This window comes from Lutra lutra, chromosome 5 (genome assembly GCF_902655055.1).
Source record: "Lutra lutra chromosome 5, mLutLut1.2, whole genome shotgun sequence".
In the NCBI taxonomy this organism is placed as follows: domain Eukaryota; kingdom Metazoa; phylum Chordata; class Mammalia; order Carnivora; family Mustelidae; genus Lutra; species Lutra lutra.
In genome coordinates this window covers 139,195,496-139,213,932 of record NC_062282.1, presented here as the reverse complement: position 1 = coordinate 139,213,932, position 18,437 = coordinate 139,195,496, and the positions used below count along the sequence as shown (strand labels likewise).

At 41.5% G+C, this 18,437-nt stretch overlaps 1 protein-coding gene across 4 annotated transcripts in view; it reads right to left on the bottom strand.

The window, feature by feature from the left end:
* Positions 1 to 18,437, bottom strand: part of CEP120 (centrosomal protein 120) — an 80,083-nt gene that overhangs the window by 13,855 nt on the left and 47,791 nt on the right. For 3 of the 4 annotated variants that reach the window (XM_047729640.1, XM_047729642.1, XM_047729641.1), the window contains exons 16-19: positions 15,943 to 16,035; positions 14,357 to 14,518; positions 10,757 to 10,879; positions 4,334 to 4,432 (exon numbers count right to left, since the gene is read on the bottom strand). In XM_047729640.1, coding sequence (XP_047585596.1) covers positions 4,334 to 4,432; positions 10,757 to 10,879; positions 14,357 to 14,518; positions 15,943 to 16,035 — 477 coding nt within the window. The remainder of the gene's footprint in view (positions 1 to 4,333; positions 4,433 to 10,756; positions 10,880 to 14,356; positions 14,519 to 15,942; positions 16,036 to 18,437) is intronic. The other variant, XM_047729643.1, reaches the window with a different exon arrangement.

Here is an 18,437-nt window from a genome sequence, read left to right as displayed (position 1 = left end):
AGAGAGGATTCCAATTTTATATTCAAACACAATAAATGTGTTTTTAATAAAAAGTTCTAAAAAATTGTATTTTCACACATATGAATTGTGCTTAGTTGAAGTTATTAATTTTAATCCTGCAAAAACAGTGAGTGGCAGAGCACAATTCAGTCTGGCTCTTGCCTTTCTTCCTAAGTGCCGAACCTCGAAAGTTGTCTGCAGAACATCAGTGATTCCTGCTGACCTCAAAGTTTGTTTACAGGGTTGTTTCCAAAGCAGAAAGTTTGTGGGCTAAGGAAGAGAATTAGTCTGCAAGGAAGATCACTGCACTCCAAGAATGAGATTTTTTTTTTTTTTTGGAGCAAATAGTTCCGAGGTAAACCAGCCATGTAGGGCTGCTCTGTTCTTTTTTTTTTTTTTTAAGTTTTTTTTTTTTTTTTAAATTTATTTGTCAGAGAGAGAGGGAGAGAGAGCGAGCACAGGCGGACAGAATGGCAGGCAGAGGCAGAGGGAGAAGCAGGCTCCCCGCCAAGCAAGGAGCCCGATGTGGGACTCGATCCCAGGACGCTGGGATCATGACCTGAGCCGAAGGCAGCCGCTTAACCAACTGAGCCACCCAGGCGTCCCAGGGCTGCTCTGTTCTTAACACAGACACCAAGTCAGGGCAGCATCTGACTTTTTTTTTTTAATTTATTTGACAGACAGAGATCACAGATAGGCAGAAAGAGGAGGAAGCAGGCTCCCCACTGCGCAGAAAGCCCGATGCGGGGCTTGATCCCAGGACCCTGAGATCATGACCTGAGCCGAAGGCAGAGGCCCCAACCCACTAAGCCACCCAGACGTCCAGCATCTGACTTTTGTGACAATAACTTCTCTGGGAGAATAATCTGCCAGAATTACTTTGCCAATGGTTTTTAGGCAAAATGAAAAGATGGAGAAAGTGTAACCAGAAAAGAAGGCATTAAATAGGAGGAGCCAGAAAGAACCAAAGTGTACAAGGATGCCTGTGATAGGAAGGAGGGGCAAGGGAGTGGCAGCCTTTTCCTGACAACCCCAATGAAATTCCGTTTCAGTACTCAGGGTATTTGCTTTGGAGAAGCAAGTCATCCCTAGTCAAAAGCTAACCCTTTTCTACCTTTTCATTATGGATTTAGCCTTTCTGAGTCTCTGAGCCTTCACTATGTAACTTTCCTTCAGCTGCACGCAGGGTCTTCCACATCTTCTCAGTCTACTCTCAGTTTTAAGACTGGAAATGATTGCAAATCTAATCGGTGTATTGCAAACATTGTCTTTAAAACATTTTTTCCCTTAGCTTTGAGGGACGAAATACAACGGTAAGCCCGTTGTCCTCGTACTTTTCTAACAAGGTTGTATTATTTTGGCTCACTTCATTCACATTTTCACCACCCGGCAAGACCCAGGGGAACAATCGGGGCTCCCAGCTGGACGTGGGACTCCGCAGGGGAGAGCGCCGCTCAGTGGGCAAGGGTTACCACAGGCTCCCGGGAATGACACGCTGACAGAGCCACAGCTTCCATGCGCTCTCATCTCTTTATACCCAAACTTTAGGAAGTTCTACAGATAACCTGGTATATCTGCACTTTAGGATTTTTTTTTTCTTTCTACACGGTTTTCTAAAGAACATCTATAAAGCTACCATATCAATAAATAAAGTACTGTTACTACTCAAACTATAGCCTGCCCACTTGCCTATTTCTATTATTATATAATCACATCCGCCGCTTTTGGAGACTTAAAAATCTGAAATTGCTGAACAGAACACTGTAGTCACAAATCCTTCCAATATTTTTCCCAAAATACCCAAACCTAGCAACCAATTAGGTCCCCGCTGACTAAAACCAAGAATGCTCCAGGTTTAGAGCTCATCTCCTTGTAACAGTTCCCAGGTAGTGGGCACATCCTACAACCAAACCTTTATTAAATGCTGTATAAGCCACTCATTCAATTCTCAGACAAACTTGTGATGAGAGATTAGTCTCCTCATTGGTACAGTGAAAAATCAAGAGGTAGAGCCCAGATTCCGCTCACCTCTTAGGGCTCCAGGCCATGTTCTAAACCACCCCGTGTGCCGCCCCTGAGAGAATTTGAATCCTGTTTCCTCTAACAGCTACTCTCAACACATCACTTCCTTGTTCCCAATTCCTTGGGACTCCTCCTTCTCATACCGCATGTAACCTAAGGACCTTGGCATCACGACTTGAGCTTCCTCCTATCCAAAGTCCCTGAATTCTCACCATCAGAGCTCTTCTATCTAACATTTTCCTGGCTGGGATGTGCCAAACTGTGACCGGTACCTCAGTCCTTGGTCAGAAATCTCTAAAGCCTTCCCTGGGTCCCTTTGTTCTCCCTGAAATTCTTTCACTATTTGGCTTCTAGGGAATAAAAAAGCTGACATTATAAAGGGGAAAGAGCCTGGACTCCAGTCCTCGGTCTCTGTATGAGTAGGTGCACCTGACTTGACTTCTCTAAGTCTCAGTGTCTTTCCTCTGGAAAACAGAAATAAAATGACCTGCTCCAGAAGGATCTTGATTAGAATGGAATGACAAGTGAGGGGCTAGAAATCAGGATCACTCTCTTTCCAGTTGCTGCCTCCAGGATCAGCTCTCATCTGTCCACTGCAAACCTAAGAATGCTCAGTTCTGCCTGCCCCAGCTTCAGTTCTCACCCTGCAAGGGAGTCCTTGCTCTGTTCTTCAGCCACGGCATCCTCCCCACGTCGGATCCGCATTTCAGACTGCTCGCTGAATGTCCCTCTGCACGAGTTACAGTGCCCAACATTCTAAGTCCTTTCTCCTTCTCGTCTTAAATTTCCAGATTGTAAGGCTTAAGTCTTGGGCATCATCTTTGACTTTCTACTCCACATTAAAATCAAGTAGATGGTGCTACACAGCATCTACCAAAACTATGTGTTTTTTGTTTTTGTTTTTTTACATGAGTCTGCGTGTCACGTTCCCACTGACGTTCCAGTCCTTCTAGCCTCAAATGACTGCTATGAGGGGTCCTCCTCTTGGGGTTCAAGTACAGCCTCTGCTTTCCAATTTGATCCTGTTTGCCATAATTGTTTTGGCAGTTTTATTTCCAACATTTCCCTCACTACTTTCCTGAATCACTACCCACTCACCAGAGCTGTATCTGACATACCTCCTCTTCCATAAGCCCCTTCTTAAGTGCTGTAAAACATGTACTTTCCCCTCCTGACTACTCTGGATGGTTCTTCTCAGGGCTCTTAAATATATATGTTATATTTGTAATTTTCTTCCCTACTAGCAAATTGCAAGCTCCCTGAGGGAAAGACTTAAGTTTTACCTACATCAATCAATCTAGGGCAGTACCTTGAATACAAGAGGCCCCCAGTTACACTCATTTATCTTTAGTCCTGCGAACTTTCATAGTCATTCTGTACAATCTCAACTCTTCTAGGAGTTACGTTAAGGCAAACTGTACTATTAATTCTTCTGCGGTCTTGGACATAATTCTCTTTGAGGGCAGGAAGTGATCGGTACGATACCACGAATTTGTTTAATAGCATTTAATGGTCATGGAGACAGATTAAAAAGAATACAAATTTGAAAGGACCAAGTGCCAAATTTCCTTCAGAATAAAACTGACTGTTAAAGAAAAGGCAGAAGTTAGAATAAAGCTAACCATTATTGATCCTTAGAAGTGTCAGGTCAAGTAGGTTGGATTCTAAAAAACCTGCTCATATTTTACTTGATCTTAATCATCTGAGGAAATTACACCCCAAAATGAGATTAATTTCTCCTGAGGCTTACGGCATTTGTTACCAAGTAGGAAGAAGGGGGCGGGGGAGGTAACCTAAGAAGAATTCAGGAAACCACTATCACCTTTTAAATTCTTGTAAAATTACACCAAAAATGGTCTCTGATTCCTTTTCTTCACTGAATATAAATTACTATGAATTCTAGGAATAACATTTAAAATAAGCTATTCAGTTGCAGGACATGTTAAATTTTTAAAGTTATTCTTAAAGTTCTCTCCTGAAAGGTACTTTCAGTGGAAGGAATTTCTACTAAGAGGAAAAAAAAATGGCCATTTTAGAAGTGAAAGTAAAATAAATTATTCCCACTTTCTTCTGGGGAGGATAGCTGGCTATTACTTAAAACAAAAAAAAAAAACCCTAAAAGTTCTTTTTTTTCTTAATTAAGAAAAAGCTCTTTAAAAAAGCTGCTAACCTCCTAATGTCAGAAATAGCCCTGACAATTGAAATGAACACATCCGAACATAAGAGATATTGCCAAATATGCATACTTATAAAGAATCAAGGGGAAAAAGACATAAAACGACCAATCCATCACCAGCTATCAACTACATACCTGTTTAAGTCTGGCGAGTTCTTTCAAAGCTCGTCCCCACTGCTGCTTGTAATGCAGTTTAGACTTAGTTGCAGATTCCAACTTCCTTTCAAGTTCAACCTGACAGTGATTAAAATCGTATCAAGTGAAACACTATACCACTGTGTACAATCACTGAAAGATAATATATACAAAGAGTCTGGCTTAAGAAAAGAGTTTATACAGTGTAACATACGACATCATCTAAAACTGTTATATAATTTACTATAAATATTATGGCACATGAACATTTTCTTGTTTAAAATATAGTCGTATTTTTACTGCCTAACAGCCTATACTAAAAGGAACTGAATCAGTCTTAACCTCCAGACAGTTACTATAAATGTATTAAAACGTGTAGAGAGTGCAAAACACATTCATTTTTTACAAAAAGCAGTTCTTACTGTTAGCATTCCAATTCAGCTGGCACCCCCAATCTGAGAAACCAACTTATTCCTTGTGGAGGCCTCTCATGACATGGAACTTGGTCTTAAAACACAAAAAGCTAGTAGAGATACTTGTATATTTCGGCAAAAATCAGAAAATGTCGAAAACAGTGAAATGTTTTATCAGAGCAGTTTACTAAGCAAGAGTACAAAGTGAAAAATATTTTAAGAATGTTAAAATAAATCCAAGAGTAGGAAAAAAAAATGCTCCTACTAATACTCATCTAACTCTTATTTTCTGTTTTCCCTCAAATATATAAAGAAAAACATGAAAGTGATTCCATTAAAAAAATGGTTATTTATACTTGCAGCAGGCAATCTGTTGTGCATGAACTCAAGCCAACTTGGCTAAGTTCTGGAATGTACTCTCTCAGTGTTTCAAACTAAGTACCAAACAAATTCATGAAGCCAACAGACAGTTTTACTATTTAAGTGATAATGTAATAATATGCCTGAATTACAGTAAAATACTGTGACTCTAAACAGGTCTAAGTTTTTTTATATCAAGTCTAGTTTTTCCCATACACACAGCTCCTTGTGTTTTGCAGGAAAACAAACCCAAAGGCACTCTCCCAAAATTCAAACTCCAGAAAACTTTTGTTTTATTTTCATGTAAGGAAAAGCTGATTGCCAAATTCCCTTCACAAAAGACCAGAACATTCCCTGCAGTAATATATGACTTCATGGAGTCAAGGTTTTTTCAGCTTTGCAAATCCCTGGTGCTTGGATATAAAGGTGTTGACATTTCACAACTAGACTTACATGTCCTAAGTTGAATAATACTGTGAGATTATCAAAGATGATCTCTTCTACTTATGCCTTCCAGATTTATCCATATTACTTGTTAATTTAACAATAGGGTGTCAGTCAGTGGAATAGCAAAAATCTTTTTATGGCTCTAAGATAAAAGGGTCGTATTTTTTTTTAAAGGGTAGTATTTAATTATGAAAGCAATCGTGTCCATGGGTCCTGGAGAAGGTGTAGTAGTCTGGATGGGACCAAGAAGGAGAGTCAGGACTGGACTGAAACCAGAGGGATCACATAAACCCAGGGGATTGACTCAACAGAAAAAGCGGGATAAGGTTTTATCAGTTTTGCCATGAGTCTCAAAATAATTCCCATTTGCGTAGTTATTCATGCTTAAATAAAAAACTATAGTTATCAAATTTCAGATTGAAACCTCACTTTTCTGAGTTCATTCCTTTGGCCCAATCAATTATTCCTACCTTTATTTTTTTAAGAATATAGGAGCCTCTGTGAATCTAAAGAAACCACACCAACCCAATTCCCAGAAACATGCACCCGAGTGAAGATTTGATCTACTTCCAGGACACTCACAGACCTCAAGCTAAGACGTCTCACTGTGAGTAGACGGGAGGCTTGAGCTAGCCCGTACACGTAGATCCTGAGCCCGGTTACAGACCTCTAGTGTGCAAACTCACTTCAGGACCTGGAGTCAGTAGAGAGGCTAGCATGGCAGTAAGCACAGAGCTGTGCTCACTGCTGCTCCCATCTGCCTGTCTCTATGCCCACAGCTCGCATCCCCTACAAGACAGAGGGCACTGCCTTCATCACTGATGCTCTACTCCCTCGTTCGAGTCTGTCACAAACCAACAATTTAGATTTCTTCCTGGAAAACCTTCTACTTTCCTACTGCCATTTCCTTAGCTCAAGTTCTTTTCCTCTTCTCTGGTTTCTTCAGCCTAAATCTTTTCTATCTACCCATCCCACTGTCCTCTCTGCTAAAAAGAATCTACCATCACTGCAACTTGCCTATAGTCTGGAGCCTATTCCCCTCTGTCGAGGTTTCCCGGTGTTCCAGAATCGCACCTCTGTCCTCCTGGCTGAATCTATCTCCTGGGTTTTCCTCAACAGAAGACCCTCTCCTCCTGCCCTCCGGTCCATGTCCTATACGCCACCTACCCTGCCCCGCTAACTTCTTGAGCAGGTTACTTTCCTACTCTAACTTAAAACTTGAGGCTGTCTGAAAACTGTTTCTTAATTGCCAAGAGTTCCTATCACATTCCCTGGTATTTGATTATACACAATCACTTAAGGCTGAGTCATCTCCCTAATTTCTTTATGAACTCTTTAAAAGTGAGGTCCCAAAGGATAATGTGTTTTTTCCCTACATCTTTCCCTCTACCTTAAGACACGAGTGGACAAGCAATAGCTACCAAATAATCTTAAGAAAATTTCAGCATCGGGGTGCCTGGGTGGCTCCGTGGGTTAAAGCCCCTGCCTTCGGCTCGGGTCATGATCCCAGGGTCCTGGGATCGAGCCCCACATCAGGCTCTCTGCTCAGCAGGGAGCCTGCTTCTCCCTCTCTCTGCCTGCCTCTCTGCCTACTTGTGATCTCTGCCTGTCAAATAAATAAATAAATAAAAATCTTAAAAAAAAAAAGTCAGCATTTATTTTTAACTTCAGTCTGCCCTACTAAATTGTTTTCCATATTTTATTTAAAAACTGGATTATTTCTAAGCCATTGAAGAGACTCCTACCAAAAAGCAAACCATAAACTGACTTCTTCCATAACAAAAGGAATCAGGATTGTATTTGGTAAAACTGTATCTTAACTTAATGTTACACTATTTCGTGAAAATAGAAATACTTCTTTTACACTGAAGAGAATGGGCAGTCAGAAATGAAAAGCTCTCAGTCAGTCATAACCAGAAAATTATATGGAGAACTAGATACTTTTTCACTTCTGCCTTCCTTTTTGTGCTTTTAGGTCTTTGTTATTATGTAAAAATAACAAATAGGATTCTGCCCTCTTCTGGCTCCAAAAAGAATTTACCAAGAATTTTCACAAGAGCAGAAGGCTCGTTTTACTGAACACTTACACATGCTGGGTGAATTTGTTAGGTCTGGTGCTCTGGCAGGTGAACCAGTAATTTTTTCCCTCTCGCTCTTAACTTAATGACACGGTTTACACTTGTAATATGTTGAGTGATTTTTACCCCAATTTGCTATAAGTACAATTGGAAAAAGAGATACTGAAAATCACTTAAAATGTGTTTCTAAGGTGGAAAGTGTCAGGTTTATATTCGGAAAAGATAGTGCTTCTGTTCTAATTTTGAGATAGATAGTGTCTGAAGGGAAAAATGAGAATCCTGACACCTATGTAACAGGGCCTGTGAGAAGGGCTGAGAAGCCATGCGTGTCACTTGTCCTTGGCAGGTACCACAGAATTCAGAGTGGTCAACATGGAAGTAGATGAACACTTGGTTTATCAAGAGGGGTTGAGGAGGTCTAGCTGCATTCAAATTCACTGGCAGACAAATGAACAGGCCACCAAAGCCAGTGGGAAAATGCAGATTGTCCCGATATGTAAGAAGCAGCATCAACCAGGCTGGGCAGTCAAGCCCACGCTGGGTAAGAAAAGGAACACAGCACAGACAGCACAGACGTGGACAGGCCATGAAAACATTTACTGAGTTTGGGAACAGCAGCAAAAACTGGTTAATTGATATCCATTTCCACTAAAAAAAACCTGTCTCCAACTTTTCTATGTATTCTCTTTTTCTGCCTCTTAAATAGTGTCTCTATTTCCCAAGAGAAGCTCTTTCATGGTCCACTACTCCCCTACTCTCTAAAAGCTGAATTTCTTGTTTTTAATTGCTTACCCTCAATCTAAAAACACGTGTAGATTTTCCTTCTGCCATATAGATTTTTTTTTCAACAGTGTGAAGCCCTTGGTTTAGATTTCGTTTTTGTTTTTTCCTGTGCCCAACTTTTCAATAAGCCCCACCAATTTGGCTTCTTCAAAGTTAGTGATTTCTTACCTGTCAAACCCATGGCCCTTCATTCACCATGCTTGACTTGCCCTTCGTGAGGGATGGCCTCTACTACTGATTCTCAAAAGTCCTCCTCTCCTGGGCACCCCACTGGACTGTTTTTATTACTCCTCTCAATCTTTTTAGCCTCCTTCTCCCTCACCTTCTGTCCCTGAGGCTGCACTTCCCAGAAGTGTTCAGGGGTCCTTCCTCAGCACGCCTCAGCCCATTACATCTGCATTATGGTGTTTACTTGATGCCACTGACTCCCCAATCTGTAAGTCTGGTTCTTTTCCCTCTCCCTACTATACTTCCCATTTTTTAACCACTCCATCCACTGTTCCACTTCCCTTTTTCTGCTAGCATCTCAAGCGTAGTATGTCTAGAACCATAATTCTCTACAACTTCCACCTCCTCAAAGATCTTCCTGAAAATTCTTCACTTCCATTAACCTCCATGAAGCCAACCTGATAAATTTGATTGTCAGGTCTGACTTCCCTTACCAGATGAAATACAAATTCTTTAACTTACCATCTAAGGTCTTCCCCTGCCATAGGACCAAAAATTAAAATTCCCAGCATTCTCTTAGCAGTCCTATTTTTATTTTGAAAATAGGACAGTAATGATTAGGTTCTAATCAAGCTATTACTGAAATACTAATAGACTTTTTAACCTTGCTCCTTTGCTTGCATACCTCTTTCTGGAATATCCTTCCCCTACACATTCACCCATTAAGAGGTCATGTGTCCTTTAGGTTCCATACTTCATGTGCAGATTTCACTAGAAGCAGCTTTGTCTCCCCTTTACCTTCACGGCTTTTAGTAAGACAAAGTCAGACGGTAGGAGCCATCATCTTCCTTTCCACTGTTATGACCTAGGCTAAGTTCTCTGCCTCTCTGTATGACCTGCCATTTAAGTAACTCTATCCTGAATGTTTTTTAATCATTCAGAACAGGATTTACACAGTGTCAGTGTACATCTTTGCTGGATAATGAAAAATCAGTTCTGTCCATCAGGATCCTGCCAGGAAACCAGAAACCACTCTAGGTCTTCCAAAGAGATTATCTTAATACAGGCAACTGGTGAGACAGGTGAAAAGCAGAAATGCCAGAGGGGATGAGCCCCCCCCCCGCCCCAGGAGAAGCCGCAGCAGCCAGTCCCACCTCTCCCAGGTAGAAGGGACTACAGAAGGAAGGAGCAGGAGTAGTAGTTTTTCTTACCCAGAACCCAGACACAGGGGTTGTCCGTGAGCTAGAGCCCCAGTGGGGATAGTCCAGGGCAAGCCGAGAGAAGGCCTGGCTGGTGGGAGAGGAAACCATAGAGTACACCTACTACCTGAGAAAATACAAAAAGCACAGGGACTACCCTGGCATCTTCCCAACTTCCATCCTGTCATCTTCGGGTGGTGCCCCCTAGTGGCCTTGAACTTCCACAGATTATTTTCTTCTTTATAACCGGTGTCATTTTCTTACGTAGGCTGTATCTTTTTAATAATGCCCAGAGAACATCTAATGATAAAATGCAAGAGCCTATACTGTCAAACTTAGGTTGGCTGTTGGACCTTACACATTTTTTAATGCCTAGAACCAGAATATACTTCCTGTTGGTGGTGAATCCCATATAAATAGAGGGAGGACCTGGATTCCAACCACAGGAAACAGAAAAGGATGGACGTCCCCGCTCGAGGGGGACATCATCCTAGAGAAGTGCAGGCTTGAAATGAATCCTCCTGTCGGAGAGTAATACACAGAGAGCATTCCCAACAGCAAGACTGGCACCAGAACTGGGGGATACAGAAATCTAGGGACAGGGTCATGATAGCACCAAAAGTAGCAAGAGAAGAGAGTTTTGTGACAGGACAGGCCATGCTGTGCTCCCCTGGTTCTTGTTCCTATTCTGAAACCTGTTCTGTAGCCTTCCTCAAAGTTTCGGGGATTCCTTTATTCCTACCGTTAGTCACTTCTGTTGTTTGCAACAAACAATTCGGATCAGTACAAGCTAGAACTGAGAAAACTGAGAAGAGCCAAGAAATTCAGGTACTGACAATGTCACATCTCTAGAATCGTTCTTAGTTGACATCAGAACACTACAGTGAAATATTATTATATTTTATATTCAAATAATACTTACTGACTTTATAAATTATTAGAATTAGTTAATTTGCCATGATCTGACATGGGTACCTTTTCCAAGGTGAGAAGATTTATTTCAGACTGTAGACGGATTTCTGGTTTGTTGCTTTGCTGATCCTTGAACTGAAGAAACTCTTTTTCCAAAATCTTGTACTTATTTTCAGCATCATTAAGCTGTATTTAACAAAGGAAAAAGTACAGCCATTAAAAAATACCAGTATGCTAAGTTCAATACTACCGAATTCAACAGGGTCATTTTTCCCTTATGCTAAAACATGTTTATAGCAGAAAATTTAGAAAATCCCTAAAGTATAATGAGGAAAATTAACAACATACAAAAACTTTTTAAGAGTATGAAATTTGTTATAAAACCAGTATCACCAGAACATTTTTGGTAAATTTTAGATGGCAAATGAAATTCACTTTACAAAAATACCAATACTAGTAGGAGGGCACATGTAAGAACATATTGTGCATTATATATATATATACATACATACATACACACACACATATACCAGCTAATTATGGATGAAAACATAAACTTTTAGTGTAGCATTTATTTTACTTATTATTTGAAGTTATAAGAACTGCGTAAATCAAATAGTATTACAACTTAAGTCATTTCAAGATGATTTGCCCCAATCCCTTCATTTTTGTGGGCCGGGAAGTAGCAGAGACCTGAGTAGCATCGAATGTCTTCATCCTCTAGAATAATGCTCTGAGGAGAGCAGGCAAATACTTTGTTAAATTAAAAAAGCAAGACCATCTTGACTCAAATCTATATATAACTCCCCTCTGAACAGTTTCAGAACTACCAACCCCCGCCCCTCCCAAAAACAGGATATAAAAATGTTCTCTTTGATTTGATCTGGGGTTTTTTTTATGAAATGAAAATAAGCACTGTTAAAGATGCCTTCCAAAAACATGTCACACTATGACTACCAATCATTAGATAAACCCATTTATCTTCTAACTAAGACATAAGACTTAACTGAATTTGAAATACTGAGAAAACCTGTGATAGAAATGGAACTTCAATTATCAATGACAAATTATTTCATGCCAGTCAATAGAAATCGTTCTAATTAGAATTTATCTAGCAGCTTTAGGTATTAAGGTAGTCTGTTATCTGAAAATTTTTCATATGACTGAAGTTTACCTCTGCATATCTGAACTTTCATTTTTATTTATTTATTTTTTTTTAAAGATTTTGTTTATTTATTTATTTGACAGAGATTACAAGTAGGCAGAGAGGCAGGCAGAGAGAGAGGAGGAAGCAGGCTCCCTGCTGAGCAGAGAGCCCGATGTGGGGCTCGATCCCAGGACCCTGGGATCATGACCTGAGCCGAAGGCAGAGGCTTTAACCCACTGAGCCACCCAGGCGCCCCTGAACTTTCATTTTTAAACTTGAATCAGAACCTTCCTCAAGCATCTCCATCACACTTATTTCTGTTTTAAACAAAAGCTAACAGACTTGATATTTGTTATTTTTTCCAGCATTCAGAGAACTCATCATAAACAATTATTGCGGCTCCAATCCGGTTGTACAAAAGTAAGCTATGAGATATAAGGGCCTCTTTCTCTTGTGCTAAGTGGTCCCTAAACACGGGCTGACTTGTGCGACTTGCTTTTCTATACGAGCACACAGACACTTGACCACCTTTCACTGACAGGGTGTCTTTTTGTCCTTTCTACCTGTCTCGTTAGAACTGTGTGTTGAGTATATGGAACCTGGTTCTGAATCAGGGCCTAGCATGTTTTCTTTTATATGAACTGTGAAATGTTCCCAGGTAAGGGCTGAGCACTTTCAGCTCCCAGACACGTGTGCTGCCCCACAGCTCCCTCCCCACTTCCCCACCTGATTTGCCCCAGGTCTCAGACTATGTTTTAGGGGAGTGCTTGGGGTAATTTTTCCAAAATACCAGTTTGTGCCTGAAAGGTTCTTCCCACAAAGATGTGAGCTAATTACGTCAGTCTGGGACAAGGTAGGAATGGTTTTTAAAAAAAGATCCCCTGATGAGTCTAATACACATTAGAAGCCTCGATCCTCCTGCAAAGTGGGAGAAGCACTACCTGTGAATCCTAGTCACAACTGCCCACTTACATAACTCTATCTTTTATATTTTAAGTGAGGCCTCTATAACAATCACATTTGTATTTACAATTGCCTAAACAATGGGACTTTAACTGGCCCTGAACAGCTATGGAAACTATTCTTCATGCCAGAATTTACCGAAGAAGTCTGGAGGCATTCACCGTGCATATCTAATCTATGCTGAAATTTTTGAAGAAAGAGAAGCTTAATTTTTAACAGCTTGATCCTGCTTTTTTTCAGCAAATATTAAGCCCCTATTATGTTCTGAAGACTGGCTGGACTCCAGGCATACAGATACAAACCCAAAGAATTTTATGGAGCTAATCATTTGACCCTGATCAAACTATCATGCTAATGAAAGTAAAAACAAACTGCTCTAACATCTAATAAAAACTCGACGGAGACTTGGAGAATAAGGGTCAGGGAAGATGGCTCTAGGGAAGTGGGCTATAAAGCCAAGGAGGAGTGTAGCTCACGAGGCTGAGAGAAGTAGCAGACACCGAGATGCTCTGGGGAAGACAAGCACAGTCGGCCTGAAGACCGAAGGACACCCAGTGTGGCTGGAGAGCCTCCGGCAGAAGTAAAGGACTGGGGGAAGCGGTGGGAAAGGTAGGCTGGGGGTCCCCAGCGATGCAGAGGTTTGTAGGGCAAGCTTATCACTCTGGTCTTTATCCTAGAGCAGTAAGACGACACTGGAGGATGTCAGTGGAGGAGGTCAGGCTTCCCAAGTTTCAAAATTATCACACTGGCTGCAACAGGAAGACCAGAGTGGAGGAGTCCGTGACTGCAGTGTATGGACAGGGGCGTGAGGGTGGGTTTCCCACGCTTTTAAGAGATCCAAGTATAGAGGCCAAAGGGCGATTAGATACATGGTTCTGGAATGCAAAGGAAAGGGCTGGAATATAAATGTGAAAGTCCCAGAGGTGCACAGTGTCTCTGAGGCCACAGGCACGAATAAGACTGTTCAGTTCCAACTGAGGCCTGGGCCGGGAGGACATCCAACACTGACTGGCTAGAATAAGGGAAAAGAAGCCCACGGAGGAGCTGGAGGGGTGGCCAGCAAAGTAGAGGCAGACCAGGAGACCACTGGTGCGCACCAACACCAGGACAACAGCGAGGAAGCCGTGAGGAAGTGTGAGTCAGAGGACAGAAGGCTTCGCAGCACCTGGGCTGACACTTGGCGGCAGCGACAGAGCCACAGAGGGGAGTGGGAGAGACAGGCAGGGGAGTGTAAGGTGACGGAGCACAGACCGTTTGCTCCCCAAGCCTGGCTCGCAACTGAACCGGGTCCAGGGGCACATGAGCAATGTATTGGCCCCCACGAAATTTACTAGAAATAACAATCTGGAGTGAAACTTAGTTCCTTCTTATATCAATAATGGTAAAGGAAGGAACATTATCCCAGTGTCATCTTTTGCTTTGATTTAGGAAGACAAGCTCTGACTTAAAGTACATCTGAATCCCGCCGCCATCAATCCGATCAACAGTTGGACTGACTGTGTATCTTTCTAACTTTTCAGCGACTACAGCTAAGCTCTGAGCGCTGCTCCCACCTGCTGCTGCAGTCGGAGTTTGTCCTCCTCGAGCTGTCTCATCTTCAACCTCTCGAGTTCAACTTGATGCGCACAATCCTCCTTGGATCTCCGGATAGAGTCCTGAAGTTCTTGTAGGTTCCGTTCACGTTCTAATTTCAGCTCCTTTCTTTCTCTTTGAACCTGACAACAGATGCATCTGTCAGAGGGTGGCTTGCTCTGGGCTACATGACACGGTCCAGTAGTCTCTCATCCTTATATACAATGTTCAGAATATGTACAAATTTATCTCCATGTCCTTTTCCATTATTAGAATTAATGTTTGAACATACTGAAATGCCACATTTTAATCCATCATCATTTAATTCTAGTACCTCCAAAACTCCATACATGACTTGCAAAAAATTCAACTGAAAAGGCCCTAATCACTTAAAATTCCTATTTGAATAAAACTCACTGTATTACCTAAGCAAATATGCCCAAGTTTCTTTTCTTCTTTAGCGATTTCTTATATTCTGAGGATGCCTGGGTGGCTCAGTCGGTTAAGCATCTGACTCAGTCTAAGATTCTTTCTTCCTCTTCCTCTACCCGTTTCCCTATTTGCACACACTCTTTATCAAATAAATAAAAAATCTTTAAAAAACAGGGCACCTGGGTGGTTCAGTGGGTTAAGCCTCTGCCTTTGGCTCAGGTCATGATCTCAGGGTCCTGAGATCAAGTCCTGCATCGGGTTCTCTGCTCAGCGGGGAGCCTGCTTCCCTCTCTCTCTCTGCCTACTTGTGATCTCTGTATGTCAAATAAATAAATAAAATCTTAAAAAAAAACAAAACAAAACACAAATGGGGCCGCCTGGGTGGCTCAGTCAGTTAAGCAACTGACGTTCAATCTCAACTCAGGTGTTGATTTGCGGGCAAAGCCTAGCAAAACGTGGAGCCCACCAAAAACAAACATTCTGCCTGGTAACATAGAAGGTGACTCAGCCTTAGTATTGATGTTTGACCTTAAATATATCAGTTTCCAAATCATTTTAGAAATTCCAGAAAATATATGAGGACAAAGTCAGGGAGATATGCTGAGAAAAATTTTGAGAAACACATGTGGTTAGGGAAGGGGCATACAAATTTAATGTGGAAGAAATTCTAATTATTTTGAAACTTCTGTAGTAATTTGAATAAACATTTTGGGTAAAATTCAGTAAGACCTAACAAAATGGCTAGGTAGGCCTAGCACTAACAGAAGTTTTCATCCATCCTTTGGAGCTAACCTTTAATGGTCAACAAAGAGGGGTATTCCCTTCTTACTGAGAACAAGGGCAGAAGGCTGGGCCACCAAGCTTGTACTACATTTTCTCTATGTGGGAAACTTCACCAAAAGTCCACCATTGCAGATGTCAGCCAAAGTTGGCTGAGTAACAATTAACATTTCTGATAAATACTTTGTTATCTACTCCTCCCATTGTGACCTATTATTGAATAGCACTTTTCTCCATCATACCCACAAGACCATTTCCATGAAATGGATTTCGAAAGAACATAAAGGAAAAGAAATAGCATGTGCCTAGAGTGCAGATTCTGGAAAATGAAGACATAAGACAGGAATACAGTTACCTCCGATTCTGCAAGGACAAGCTGCTGCTCTCGCTTCTCTAAGTCAATTAGGGTTTTTTGAAGTTTTCCTTCTAGAACAGTATATTCAGCCACCTACAGTACAATAAAAGAAAAATTACCTTTTCCCCCAATTCAAAACATGAACAAAGTCAACGCTGCATACATTTTAACATACTGAAACGTATGATGTGGGAACAGGAAAATCATGAATTATATCCACCAATTCAAAGCAGAAATTCTTGCTAGTACTCTAAAGAAGGAAGCCCCTCTAGCTTCTGCTTGGCTATCTCTAGAGACGTTCAGTTTCCTGAAGAAGCTCGTTCTCCCACTGGACAATTAGACTGCCAGTAAAATCCTATGCTCAGTCAACATCCAGCTCCTTAAAAATCTGCCTTGGTCACTACGCCGGTATTTCTCTGATGCCCCCTTCACTTATGCTCCTTCCCTAGAACTACTTCTGTTGCTAGGTCAGCTCGTCAGTTTCAAGTCCATCCTTCTCATGGTTCAGATCCAACTCTTCCCTGCAGTTCCAATAACTGACCTCGTGATTACTTCTGACCTCATGATTAGCCTCGTACCCTGGCTGCCGTAGGCCTGCAGTTCCGCTGTGAGTCCCGTTCACAGTAAGAAGTCTGCTAGCGCAGCCTACACAGCATGTAGGACTCTTGACAGTTTCCTGTCCTTCATTTCTAACTGATCGTTTTTACTAGGACTTTCTGAACCAATTTTTCTATCCTCACCAATTAGTCTCCACAGCCCAGGCCGCATATTAATCTTTTTCCCATAGTCAACAGGACCTCAGTTTTATTCTCCCAAACCTTACTTGTACTCCTTAGAAGAAAAAAATATCTGTCTTCACGTATTTGAATCTGGTGATAGCCATCATATATCCTCTTAGTCTTTTTTCTTCTCCAAGATAAACACAAGCTTTAGCAATTATTCACATATTACCATTTTCACATCTAGTACCTTGGATTTAATCTAGAGTCTAGATGGTAGACCAAGTCTTTTAAAATAGATGTGGTACCCGATGTGATCTCACTACTTCAGAAGCCAAAGAATGTCCCCCACCAGCAACAAGAACAGCAAGTACATTAACTTGGTCTAAACTCACATGTGCTATTTCAGGATCTTAATCACACCATTTGCTGTGTCAGAGAAATTCCCCCAAGGCTTTTGTTTTTAAACCTGGGATAACTATACCCACACACCTATTGTCCAGAAGACTGCTGTGACTACAGAATTTGACATCTGTGATTAAACTTTATTTCAGTGACTTAGGCCCGACATACCAACCAATCATGGTCACTTACATAAGAATTCTGTTAATTCTACTACCTACTTTTGATTTATCTAAAAAACAAAACAAAACAAACAAACAAACAAAAAACAACTAAGTGTGCCCTAACTCCTTATAAAGTCATATGGAGACAGGGAAACAGGATGGTGAGTCAGAATTCCAATGTTCTGCCCCTGGCCACGCAAATTCGTGAGTTCCCAGAGCTCTGTCTCAGGAGGTGTCCTTTCCTGCTACATGACCTCTGCAGATGACCTGAGGCACCTACCATCATGTATATGAAGAACTCCCGAATCCAGACTGCCAAGTCAAAACCCCCTCCAGAGATTCCGACCTCGAATCTGCTGCATATGCCATTACTCCCTAGATATCTCAAACTCAAAAATGTTTAAAAACTGGAAATCCCCATCATTTAAATAACAAGTTTTTATGGCAAATCTAGTAGGTGTGGGTAAAATAAAGTCCTGTGGTACTTATATTCTGAGAGAAGACCCAACTATGAACAAGGAAGTAGATATTTAATGTCATCCGAACTAAATGCCAGGATGAAAATAAGCAGAATGAGTGTCTAGTTAGTGGCCGGGAGCAAAGAAAGAAGGCATATTTCGGAAAGATTATCCTAAACAGAGACCAGAAAGTACTTCTGACAAAGGGACATTCCATAGATCCTGAGGTGGAGGAAGGCCAGGTTGTTAAGAACAAACTGTAGCAGCAGGCTGACAGAAATGAGGTCACAGAGGAAGCCAGGAGGTAGATCGCATAAGGCCTTGAGGCCTTGTAGGACCCGGTAAACCATGGGAGTTCTACTCTATGTGCCAGGAGGAGCATGACAGGTTTTTAAGCCAAGGAGTGCATCGTCTGACTTCTGGTACCAGAAGTGAGCTACCGGGGTCAGGAAAGAGGAAGGGATACTGAGTTAAGAAGTAACTAGTCATCTGTGAGAAACATAAAGTCATAAAGGAGGGAGCTCAAAGTGGTTTGTTTCCAGGATACATATTCAACGTGGAGCCACGAGGATTTGCTAATAAACTAGATGTGGAATCAGAGAGTCAAGGATAACTTGCCTGTAGCCTGAGGAGCGGAGTAAAAGGTGTCACCATTTATTAAGAGGTGGAATCAACAGGAACAAACTTATACAGGAGGGAGATACAGAGCTTGTTTTTAGGCAGGTTACATTTGAGTTGCTTATGAGACAGTC